This window comes from Parasteatoda tepidariorum, chromosome 3 (genome assembly GCF_043381705.1).
Source record: "Parasteatoda tepidariorum isolate YZ-2023 chromosome 3, CAS_Ptep_4.0, whole genome shotgun sequence".
In the NCBI taxonomy this organism is placed as follows: domain Eukaryota; kingdom Metazoa; phylum Arthropoda; class Arachnida; order Araneae; family Theridiidae; genus Parasteatoda; species Parasteatoda tepidariorum.
In genome coordinates this window covers 80,951,531-80,964,786 of record NC_092206.1, presented here as the reverse complement: position 1 = coordinate 80,964,786, position 13,256 = coordinate 80,951,531, and the positions used below count along the sequence as shown (strand labels likewise).

Genomic DNA, 13,256 nt, shown 5'->3' with positions numbered 1-13,256 from the left:
AACAAAACTTACAACAGTTACTTTTCTCAACAACTGAAATTTAGAATAGTGTGATTAAGAAAAATATGTGAACTGTTTGCAATTTCAAATTAATATTGAAATGTACAGGTTTAGAATTTTCTACAGTGAAAAGTTTTCGGAACTTCAGTATTCAAAAAAGTATACAAAAACTAGACGTTAAGAACGTATCCAATGAGCGAGCAAAGCGAGCATTGGATTGCGAAGCAATCCGAAATGAACTGCGAAAGCAGTTCCGGGGGTTGGTGAGCGCCAGCGAGCAGGGGGCGAAGCCTCCTAGTTATTATATATTTTACTAAGGCATTTGCATACAAGGACAAATGCCCTTTAGAAAAAGCACGGTTTTGAAAATGTAATTTAAGGAGAGAGAAACAGCGCATTATTTTACCTTTGCCTTTTTTAATATAGGCTCAACTTCCTACACGTTCTGCCAAACAAGGTCCAAGCCCCGTGGCTGCTTCGTATTCCTTAAAAATCAATGAAGAAGAAACTGAGAAAATAACAAAGAAAAAAAGATAGTTTTGTTAATACACTAACCGGCCAAAAATATCCGGACACCCGGTTGTTATGGTGGAGGGAGCATAATGGTGTGGAGGTGTTTCTCATAGTTTGACCTCTGTCCGTTAGTTCCTGTGGTTGGAAAACAGGAACTACTAGATGAACGAGACATTCTGGACAATGCTGCACTCCCAACTCTATGGCAATAATTCGGGGAAGGCCTATTTTTCTTCAAGCAGGAATAACTGCTCTATTCCCACATCGAGACCTGCACAGACGTGGTTTGACGAAATTTGTGTTCAAAAACTGGACTGGACTTCTTGGATCAACGATCTAAATCCCATAGAACAGGGGTGGCCAAGCTCCTTGATAGTCGAGCCATTTTTTTAAATTTAAAATTTTTCGTGTGCCGCAATTAAATATGCATTTAAAATTTATGCAAAAAAGTTATTAAATTTTTTTTTGCGGAAATTATATTTATTGAAAACATATAAATAAAAGTACAAGATATGTGTATTGAATTTAAATATTAAACGCATTTATTTGACTTCTTTTGATAATTCTTTAAAATTTTGTGAATAATTGGTGACAGAACTTCTCAGTAATTCTTTGAGATGCTGGTTAGTTAATACTGATCGGAGTTTGGTTTTCACGAATTTTAAAGTGGAATAAACAGTTGCTCCGAATATTGAAATAATTCGACAAGCAATCTTTTTTAATTCAGGATACTTCGATTCTGGTAAAAATTTCCAAAATTCAGTAATCGACGTCGACTTATATTTAAATTGTAGAGCTTGATCGTCTTGAATCTCTATTAATTCTAATTCTTCAGATGCGTTTTGGGTCATAATTACATTGGAAATGGAAAATTCATCTTGAAATATGTTAATTTCAAATGGATTCAGGAAAATACTAAAATATAATAGCAGAAAGATGAAAAAGGAATTCGGGTACTTTTATCGAGAGCCACAAATGATCCTTCAAAGAGCCGCATGTGGCTCGCGAGCCGCATGTTCTCCACCCCTGCCATAGAACATCTTTTTGACGAATTAGAGAGCAGATTACGTAGCCAGCTAAATCGGCCATCCTCACTGCAAGTATTCTCTTCACCTGTGAAGGATGCCTGGAAGTCAATTCCTATAGTCACCCATCAAAATCTGGTGAAGAGTCTTGTCTTACCAGGCTGTCATAGATGGCTTAGGATGTTCTAAGTCCGTAACTCTTTTGGCCAGATAGTGTATGTTAATCGCAAAAAATAGACGATTTATTGGATTTAAAAAAGAATATGTAATAATAATATGCAGCGTGTGATATGCTAATAGGTACTATGTTAATAGAAATAATGTCAATTAGTACTGTGTCAAAGGGTAATAGGTACTGTGGTAATACGTATATTTATGACATATAACTTTGCAGTTCGAGTCTAGTAAAATGCCAAACAGTTTTGATTTATGTGAAAAACATTTCGTTGTAACAAGAATACTAAACTACTATGTAGCTTGTGATCGAACTGAGAGAGTTCGGGTATAGAAGCAACCCGAAAGGAACCACAGAAAGGAAGAAAAAAAATCTGTCTGGGGCGTTGTCAAGCAATATATCACTCGGATATTTTTGTTTTGTTTATTCTGCTTTATCGTTAGGAAGTTGCTTTTATATGAGAATAAATTTTCTTTTGATCAAATTTGACTTTCCTTTCTTGTACATAGTTGATTTCTGAAAGAAAGCAGGCAAAGCTGGAAAGAAGAATGTCTTCTGTCGATTCACAAGTTAGCAATGACAGTAGTTACAAGAGAAAGAAAAGAGCTTTGTTGGATCTCCTACTGGATGAACATATTCAAAACAATTCCATTTCAGAAACAGAAATAAGAGAGGAAGTGGATACTTTCACATTTGAGGTAAATTAAAAAAATAATAAGTCAATAAACACAATTGGGATTAAAACAAACAAATATGAATGGGTAAGAACTAGAAATGGCCTTAGCTCGAGCACTGGGCATCATATACCTTAGCTCAAACGCAGGCTCTGTAATTAAAAGTAGCATTTCAATTTAAGCTTTCTCATACACATTAAAAAATAGTTTGTACACTGCTGATTTCAGTTTTCCTTGTCATTTATTTCAGAATGGTGATAAAAATTGTTAATGTCATTTTTTTTGAAAACTTTGGTTTTTTCTCTCGTTGACTTCATATGAAGGGGTTGGACAAAATAATGGAAAAAACTTCTATATTGAACACATTTTTTGATCTTTCTCAAAATAATACTTAAATAATCTTTTTATAAATTTAGTAGTAGTTAGGGCGAGTGATTTTTCATATACATCAATGATGTTAAAAACTTTTATAAGTGGAGTAAATGACAATAAATTGCAAACGAAAAAAAGTGTTTTTGAACACCTTATTACAACAAAAATTATAGCAACAAATTTGCAACTTGTGACTGTTATTTTGGTTGTTACATGCAACAAATGCACAAAATTTCGCTAACCTAGCTTAAATATTAATAGAGATATGGACATTTATATCAGAAAACTAATTATTTTCTCTCGCGTTTTTGCTTTAACTTTAAAACTATTAAAAAAAATTAAACATGGTTTTTGGAGCAATTTAAATTTATTTAGAAAATTATTGCTTTAACATTTGAGAAAAAATCGTTTAAAACTGCTCAAGATATGTGTAATTAAAGAAGTTCTTTCATACTACGCATGCGCGGGAGAAAATAAAAAGTATTTTTTCTTAATTTTGTAGAGAATTGCATCTGGTAACTAATAGAGAAAAAAAACACGAAAGAAAATTAAGAAGAACAATAAGTTTCATTTATTGCGCATAAGCTGCAAGTAAATAGAACTCATAAAATAAGTTCAAACTTAAGATAAAACAAAGGAAAATTACAGATTAATGAAAAAAAAAGGGGGGGAGGAAGAAAATTAATAATAAAAATAAAAAAAACTGGGAAAAAAACCCGAAAAAAAAGGGCAGAATTCTTTAAAAAAATCCGGAAAATAAAAGATATAATCTTTTCATCAGCTCATAAAAAAATTATATCTGATGAAAAGATTATATCTTTTATTTTCCGGATTTTTAAAGGAATTTTATCCTTTTTTTCGAAATTTTTTTTTCTTCCCAGTTTTTGTTATTTTTATTATTAATTTTCTTCCCCCCTTTTTTCATTAATCTGTAATTTTCCTTTGTTTTATCTTCATTTTGAACTTACAAAAAGATTTTAGAATAATAAATAAATTGAGAGGGTATTTCTGAACTATCATTTTTTTAAAATTTTTTGTGTGCTGGTTTTTAATTATTTAAATAATTATTATCTTCATAGGGTCACGATACTACTTCCATAGCTATGAGTTGGACTCTCTATTTAATAGGACTGCATCCATGGGTTCAGGATAAAGTTCACGATGAATTGGATTCTATATTTGGTGAGAGTGATCGTGAAGTAGATGTTGATGATATTAAAAATATGAAATACTTGGAATGTGTGGTGAAAGTATGTCTCGTTTTTTGATATTTAACCTTATTATATTAGAGCTCTTTCGTGTTCTTAATGTTTGATGCATTTTTAAATAAATAGAGTATTTTTATGATGAAAAATGTAGCTATGGTATGCTAACTGACAGAAACATCGCTAGACCCATTGTTGAAATAAAGAAAAAAAAAGAATAATTTGAAATGTAAAAAAAAAAAAAAAAAAAAAAAATATTTCTTTGAAATTACATTTTTTAAAGCATTATTTGCTTAAAATTTTAAATACTCACAGTAAATTAGCTTTTATATACTTTTCAAGGCTTATATTAAGGCGATTGATAGAAATCATATAGTTTATTTTTTAAAAATAATAACATTCCTACTTGGGAAAATGCTAAACGCAATTTTTTCTTCTTCTTTTTTTTAAATTCCAAATTCTAAGTTCGAGAGTTATTGTGGTTTTCAATGCCTTTTTCGGGATTTTTTTTTCGGTTTCAAATAATGATATATACACTGTTCTTGTAAAATCTGTCTCCTACGAGATCTTCCTTTTAAAACACACATGGGGATAGGCTACTAAAAATGTCAACCGTCATCTATCAAAAGAGATACCTCAAGAGAGAATCTATTATATATATCTAATATACAAGTGAATGGGAATTTAATAATTGTAGTGGTAATTACGCTGCGATGCTCCCCCCACCAGAATTCTATATAGGGTATCCAGACTTTTAGCGATGAATGGATATCACGGAGAGCTGTATTACGACCTCCGGACTTTGAGCACTAATCGTGAAAGCTAAATTAATATCACTGTTGTGTGAGGTCTCTCCCACGTGCTATTAGCAGTTGAATGTGTACAGGTCCCGGTTGAGTATGATCGAGACTGGGTAGCAACAGAGCGAGGAGGACAGTGTTGCTGTCACAAATAACAAGTCAATTATTCCCTGTGTTCCAACACGTCTTGTATACTAGTGAATGGGAATTTAATAATTGTAGAGGTTATTACGCTGCGATGCTCCCCCCACCAGAATTCTATATAGAGTATCCAGACTTTTAGCGATGAATGGATATCACGGAGAGCTGTATTACGACCTCCGGACTTTGAGCACTAATCGTGAAAGCTAAATTAATATCACTGTTGTGTGAGGTCTCTCCTACGTGTTATTAGCAGTTGAATGTGTACAGGTCCCGGTTGAGTATTATCAAATAACATTAAAAATAACATTAAAAATAAACATATTCTATTTAAATTCCTCAATTATATTTATACTTTGTTTTGAGTTATCTTTGATTTTAGGAATCGATGAGACTCTATCCTTCAGTTGCAGTTTTTGGACGAGAAATAAGGGAAGATCTTCAGTGTCGTTAGTGTTTATTTATTTTTCTTTTCGTTTTTATTATTTTTTCTGCATTATTATAACACTTCACAAATGTCAGTTGAAACATGCCTGTTGGGGAATGTTAGCTGAAACATGCTTTCTATAGTAGATGAAAATCTATTCTTAGATTTGGCACTGCGGTTACCTGATTGGAGAGAAGGTAGGAATCATCACTAGAATTCCGAATTGGCTACCTGCGAGTGACGTCATCGTAAGTAAATCCTGACATGTGTCGATTCAGAAGCCAATCAGGATCGACGCACACGCGTGACGTCACTTTCAGATATTCTAATAAGTCTGATTTAAATCACATCGAAACAAACAACGACTGGGAATACCTATATTTTGGTATTCCAAAACCCCTTTTATTTTGGGGATTAGAAATCCTAATTCATAGAAAAAAGGTCAGTGAAAGTCAAAGGTCGGTGTTTAGTCAGTGAAAGTAAATTTTTGTGTATGATTTCGTAACTTAAAATTTTGTTTGTGCTAATTATTTAGTATATTTGAGGTCACCAACTCAAACCATTAAGATTGAGTCTTAGAACGTGAAAATCAGATGATTAGATTAAAAATAATTCAAGTTATTGTTTTTGTACACTGTAAAATTAATGCTAAAATTTTTTAAAAAAAAGTTTCTTCTATAAATTCTATTTATTCTAATTTTTGTCAAAATCTGTACGCATATAGACTCAAATATATGTGATTACACAAAATTAGCCAATTTGGTTATCAAATCAGTCGCTTACTATAAAACGACTATTTCTATTTGAATGCATTTTTCTACAATAATTTTGAAAGAATGCAAACTTGACAGGAATTTAAAATAATTTAGGAATTTACAGTTCAACTGATATCGGACAAATAGTCTGTAATTGGGAAGTGTCTACTGTGCCGAAAAATGTGGATGAAATTTTCAAAATTTATGATATGCTCTACATTTTCTCAAAGTATGTAATCGCTGTATTCAACGATGCCAATTTGCTCCACTTTGTCAAAAAATATTTTCTTGTGGTAACGAAATTTATTTTGAGTTTAGTATTTTTTATTTTAAATAATTTTTCACTCCTACATATCAAGAATTCAAAGTATCATATGAAATGCAACTTTATTGCAATTATTTCGTGGTGGCACTTTTAAAGAGTGGGCGCAATTATATTTATTCTACAGTTTTACTATTATTAGATGTTGAGTGTACAGGTTCCCATTGAGTATGATCGAGACAGAGTAGCAACAGCGCGAGGAGGACAATGTCACAGTGAAAAATAGCAAGTTAACAATCCACTGTTCTCCGACATGTCTTATATACTACGGAATGGGAATTTAATAATTGTTGTGGAAGTTACGCTACAAGCTTGATGTCAAAAGAAAAATAATAATAAATAAAATTAAAAAATAGATTCTATAAGTTTTACTATTTCATTCACTACCAATTTATTAAAACTTTTGTAGAAAGTGAAGCAGCTGGCATACCTGTGTATTGAATTACTCTGCTTAGAGAAGTTTTCTAAAGTCTTCAGTATCGGACATGCTTCAGAAATTTGATAAAAACATCAACTAATTCGAAACAACCTTTGATAAGTAAAATTTACTAAAATTTCTAGAAATCTTCAAATTTAACTTTTATTAATCAGAATTATAAGTAAATTAGGACATATGTATGTCATTCTGATTAAAAGTAAGTCGTAATTAGAGGAATCTTAAGCAGAATCTTGGGAATTATAGGATACGAGTTATTCTTATAGACAGGAAGTGTTAGTTAAAAAATTATTTAATTTTTAAATTACACAACATTAAAACTTCAAGTTCTCTGAAAATACTAAGTAGCAAGATTAAAGTGTTTTTGTTGTGGTAGAAGGTTTTAAGAGCATTTTGCAACAAAAAGTTGAGAAGTAACCAAAGAAAAACTCTCCTTAGGCAATTAAAACGCTTAAAGTGTAAATGCTATCACGTGAATAGCTTAAATGAAAATCAAGGATTTATGGAATTTGCATGATTGAAAAAATAAATAAAGGCATGAAACAATCTTTATTTTCTAATGTCGAATTATAAACTTTAAAATTAACTCATTTAAAGTTTGATTAAATGTTCCATAAATCATTTTCCTAGTAATTTATGTGTGATATCGATAATTACAAATTTATTGTGTGATTTCTTTTATTTACAGGAGAACATGTGATACCCAAAGGAAGTATGTGTCACGTAAATGTTTATTTTCTTCATAGAGATCCTGAAGTCTTTCCGAATCCTGAAAAATTTGATCCCGATCGATTTTCTCCAGAAAATAGTGCGGGAAGACATCCTTTTGCATATGTACCTTTCTCTGCTGGACCTCGAAATTGCATAGGTTGGGATCGTAAATAAGTTATATGCAGATTTAAAAGCTGGCATTTTTAATTGATTCAATAACTATACGTAAATGGTTAATTCGGTACTTTTTTAAAATTTTTTAAATTATTGGTTTATGGTTGTAAATGAAAAGACATGAAGCAAGGCGTCCATGTGGGGTGACCAATCACTTCAATCCTTGTGATCTCGAGCACATTGCCTTTTGATTCAAATCCACTTAGTCCCGTAGTGGACTGATCGTTAAGACACGGTTCAAAGCAGATCACTGAAGTCAAGCATCACTGACTGCGGTCACTGTGCGGGTGGGTGACCACTTGGATCAGTCTACGTAGGGACCGAGGGTGTGCGGTATTGGTCCTCGTTATAAGTGCTCGACTTCGCGTGCAGGTCGTCGGGCTACCGAAGCGGGGATGCCATCCCCTCTGCAGAGGATCAAAATTGTGATGGCATGTCTTCGGATCATCCTCAAGGATGTTTCCCAGACCGTCGCCAATAGCCCGTTGTGCAGCTCTAGTGCGACGTAAATTAACAAATCAATCAATCAAGCCCACTTAAATGAAAAAAAAAATTTAATGTTCTGTACTCATCATTTTTTAAAACCAAAAATTGTAATTCTATCTTAAATATCCATTCACACCATTTTTTCCCCAAAGTTTTAAAAAATACACACTTTAGTGCATAAGCATAAAATAAGTTGTTTCTTTTAAGAATGTTTATAGGCATAAAAAGAGAAATTTTCCATTTTCTAACATGTAAATACTTAGTTACTCAAATTGGGTTCATCGTTCTGAATAACCCCGTATAATATAATATTCAAAGACATTATTGACTTAAGTCATTTCATGCAACATATATGATAATTCAGAACTATTTCTCAAAAATTTGAATGCAGGTCAAGAATTATATAGGTGTATATGGTCATAAATGCAATGAGATGTGGTGAGGAACGCTGGTCAAGAAAAAATGACTGAAAGTGTATTTTGGTTGTGTAATCTTTTAAGCTTCTCATTTCCTTCGTTTTGCCGCGAGCTGCCATAGCCGATCGCTGTTACTCACTTAGCACCACCCAGGAGGCACGTGTGAATTCAGGAATTTCACGGACGCGAGTAATTATACCTCCCATGTGTTTATTGATTCAAATGTTTATTGTTCACTTTACCTAAATTGTTGAATTGCTTCTTTGTTAATTTTCTGCTTCTTTGTGATGCAGTGAGCTGTCAAATTTTCTGGATTGAATTCCTAATAAAGCCATATGAAACACTCTTTCAAGCTTTTGTTTATAGTTGCTTTCTTGAAACGCGTTGCTAAAAGGTTAAATAATTTCAAATCAACGGTAATTGAAATGAAAATAAAAGCTTTATTATTCCTAAGAGTAAAATTAATGGAAAAAGTAATTATTGTAATAAATTGTTACTATCAAGAATTAGGCGTAAAAAATATAATCATTTTCGGTGTAAGTGATACCTAAATTCGTAGATAATTTTAGTTTTTTTATTCGTTGATAATTTTAGTTTAATTTTAGTTTAGTTATAATAATCTCTTTTCCATAATAATCTTTATTTTGATTATTTTTTCTAAAAACGAGTGTTACCTTTAAATGGGTTTTCATACGGGCTATGATGTATCAAATGCGTTTGACTTTAAGTTTTGTGCATGTTTGAGTTTGAGTAAGTAATACCGATTTCTGAATTATTTATTTTTTTTCACTCGTAAGAAGAATTTATATTTAGCTAGTATTAAATATTTTAAAAATCTTGATAAAAATGAATACATCAAAGCATTGCTCCGAAGTTCATCATATTTTGACTAATTAAGTTACATTACACGCAGTTAATTTGAATTGAGAAAATGTACCGGGTGTCCCAAAAATGACTGCTGGCTTTTGAAAATCAATAAAAAAAGGAACGGAACTTGATAAAAATACATTTTTTGCTGTATTGTGCTTGAGGAACTAATTTTTTGTTCCATGTTACCCATTTAGTTAAATTTACCCCAATAGGTGGCGCTAGGGAGTAGGAATCATTACAATCTGTATTAAAATGGTGCTGCGACAATTACAAAACATCAAACACCCGCTGTTCCAATGCAAAATAATGTAATGTGTAAATTTTCATTAAAATCCTTCACAAGTGCTCACTAACTAAATTCCGACGTTGCTAAATCCCGACAGGGGTAGTCACGAATTTAATTTCTCTTAAGCTCTCGCAGCGTCACCTATTGGCGGAGCGTTTATATAAATCGTGTTACGTAATTCTTAATTTCCGAGACATAATGCCCGCAAATCATTCGTTCCGTTCTTTTATCATTGATTTTCAAATTCCATCAGTCTTTTTTGGAACACCCGTAGCTTGGCCAGAGGGAGGGAACGTTTTGCAAAAAAGAACTTAAACTAATAACTACTTATTTTCCTTATAGGACAAAGATTTGCCTTAATGGAAGTCAAGACTGTGGTTTCATCCATCCTTAGAAAGTTCAAAGTAAAGTCTTTGGATCCAAGAGACAAAATCAATTTATTAAATGAAATAGTTATGAGACCTGAAGGAGAAATACGGATACAAATTCGAAGGAGGACGGATGATTTTGATTTTAAAACTGTTTATTATTATCCATGAACGTTGATATTATTATATATTTTAACATTCTCATGCTTTAAATTGCACTCTCAATGCTTTAAATTCATTTTTAAATTATTAAGAAATATTTTCATAAAGTGTTCTAGTTGGTACTTATTGTAAATTTTGAATACAAATTAACTTGTTTGTGTTTGTACGAGAACGTAGTGATCGAAGAAAATCGCTCTCTAACTTACATAGTGTTACAAACGGAGTATATATGGTTACATAATCATGCAAACGAACGTCATAATCGGCGTTGAACAAACAGCTTCTAGAAAAGAAAAGGCTTTCCCATGGGTTACCATAAACTATAAATCCTATCCCTCACTAGTCGGAAAGTTGTCACACCAATGCACAGTTTATATTTATTTCTTCGGACAACTAAAGCGACCCGTGGGAAGGCCTTCTCTTTTTTAGAAGGTGTTGGTTAAACTTGTAACTGAGTATGTTCTAAAATTCATTATTACTGATGCCCATTGATTAGAAAAAAATTATTAATTCATAGGTAAACTCTATAACTTAGGTGAGGCTTGGTGCTATGATCCGTCTACTATGAGGATATACACTATCTAGCCATTAATGACCGGACACTGAAGTTCGGCGGTGGAGGAATTATGGTGCGGTCCTGTTTCTCATGGTTTGGCCTTGGACCCTTGGTGTTAGTGCGTCGAACCCTGAACGCAGAAGGGTATAGAGACATCCTGGACAATTCGGTGCTTCCCACCCTGTGGCAACAGTTCGGTAATGGCCCGTTTGTGTTTCAACACGATAACGCTGCCATTCATAAAGCACATGCCATCACGGACTGGTTTGATGAAATGGGGGTGCAAGAGCTTGACTGGCCATCCCAAAGTCCTGACATCAATCCAATTGAGCATCTCTGGGATGAGTTGGAGGCCGGTTGAGGGCCAGACCACAACGCCCCAAAACCACCACTCAACTCTTCGCCATGTTCCAGGAGAAATGGCGGGCAATACCTGCCGCCGTGTACCAACACCTAGTGGATAGCCTTCCTAGAAGGGTTAAAGCTGTGATTCGGGCGCGTGGCGGCCCTACGCCCTACTGATTTGATACCAGCACCTTATGTATCCGAAATTAGGGTTGTCCGGTCATTAATGGCCAGATAGTGTATTTAAGTCAGCACTGTGGTCGGTGCAAGTTGGATGGATGATTCGCATCGAACAGCCGACACGGGCATTCTGACCTAGTTCACTTCATCGAAAGGCGAACACTCTATCCCTTGAGTCACCATGACTGATGCATTGAGCATTGGGGCAAACTAGCTTTCGTGGAAGACTTTTTGATAGAACTAACCCACATCTGCATTATATGGAGAGAAAAACCTCCCATAGTTAGTCCGATACAGGAGGATTCCAACACAATATCCGCTTGTTACTGAGGATATTTAATGTCAACACTGTGGTTTGTGTGAACCGGAAATAAAATTCACATCAGAAAGACAACTCATTGGGAGATGCATGTCCAATCCCCTGAGCCTCAGAAGCTCTGTATAAAATATATTTTATTTTTTAACCATAGCTGTGCAGTCGAACTAAATTTAAGTTTACAACTACCAATGTTCAACTCCGTAATCTTACTATTAAGGAATAAAAATATAATTTTATTATTTGAGTCGTTGACAAAGCATCTTTAATGAGTAAAGAATATGAAAACAATAATACTTTTGTCGAAATTAATAATTCTAAAAAAGAAATCAAATTTTGGCTTTTTCCAAGAAAATAGGTTTAAAAGTCAATAGAATTTATTATCCTTATTTATTTCCAACTATTAAGTTGCACAAAAACCGCTTAAATGTAGATTTGTTACTTGCAGTACTGGTTGTTATAATTCTGGTTTTGGAAAATGGTTTTTTAATTAATGATTTTTTAAATAATTTGAATAAAAATATTATTTTAACTAAAATTATTTCTAATGATAAGTATTTTATTATAAATAACAACCAATACGTTATTAAATATTTAAGTTGCATTAAAATATTTAAATTACATTGAAATATTTAAATTACTATAAAAATTCTTGTTCAATAAAATATGTATTCTTACATGTGACTTCGAAAATTTATTTACGAATATACTATACAATAATTTAAGGAATATTTGATAAGAAATTTTTGATAAATATATTTGAGTAATGAGGACCTTAATTGGGAGGATTGAATTAATTTATGTAGTGTTAACATTTTTGAAAATTATCTTTTAAATTATATTTGTTTTTGCAAACTAATTCAAGGTGTCTCAATGGGAAATTGTTATTCAAGTGCATTTGCTAATATTTTATTGTATTTTTATGAACAAAAATTTTTACAGCATAAATTATTAATTGAGTTTAGATTATTGATAGATTTAATTATTTTTGATTGTAATGATTTTGACTTAATTAAAGATATTTATCCTAAAGAACTTAATTTAATAAAGGCTTATTCATTTGAAAATGGTGCTAATTTTTTAGATCTTGATATTAAACTACATAACCAAAAAATTTTTCTTCGATTATAAGATAAAAGAAGAGATTTTAAGTTTAATGTTATTAGTTTAACACATTTTATTTCCAACCTATACTTTAAAATTTGTAAGGATATTTTGATCGGTAAAATTATTAGGCGTAAATTTATTTTTGATTATAAAACAGATTTTCTTTCAGCTATTGGGATTTTCAAAATTACATTAAAGAATAATAATTTTCCTTTTACTTACTGTAATTATAATTTTTTAATTCAAAGTATTTTAAAGACGTTCAACTATTTCGGCCGATATCGAAGCCAGCATAAATAAGCCTATGCGGTGAAATTTAGGATTTTTGTTCCTGAAGTTGGCAGCACTCTATCTGAATTTTTACTCATTGAATGTTTTTGCTTCATTTTTCAAGATTTTTGGAAGAGGTCAGGGCTTGAAATATTTTTAAAGAA

The 13,256-nt window shown here is 32.3% G+C and overlaps 1 protein-coding gene across 1 annotated transcript in view; it reads left to right on the top strand.

Annotated features, from left to right (window-relative positions):
- Nucleotides 1-10,451, top strand: part of LOC107447784 (cytochrome P450 4C1-like) — a 26,740-nt gene extending 16,289 nt beyond the window's left edge. Inside the window, exons 7-11 of the mRNA XM_016062799.3 lie at nt 2,223-2,411; nt 3,839-4,009; nt 5,288-5,354; nt 7,534-7,713; nt 10,131-10,451. Of these exons, the coding sequence (XP_015918285.2) occupies nt 2,223-2,411; nt 3,839-4,009; nt 5,288-5,354; nt 7,534-7,713; nt 10,131-10,327 (804 nt within the window). The 3' untranslated portion in view covers nt 10,328-10,451. The remainder of the gene's footprint in view (nt 1-2,222; nt 2,412-3,838; nt 4,010-5,287; nt 5,355-7,533; nt 7,714-10,130) is intronic.
- The last annotated feature ends 2,805 nt before the right edge of the window (nt 10,452-13,256 follow it).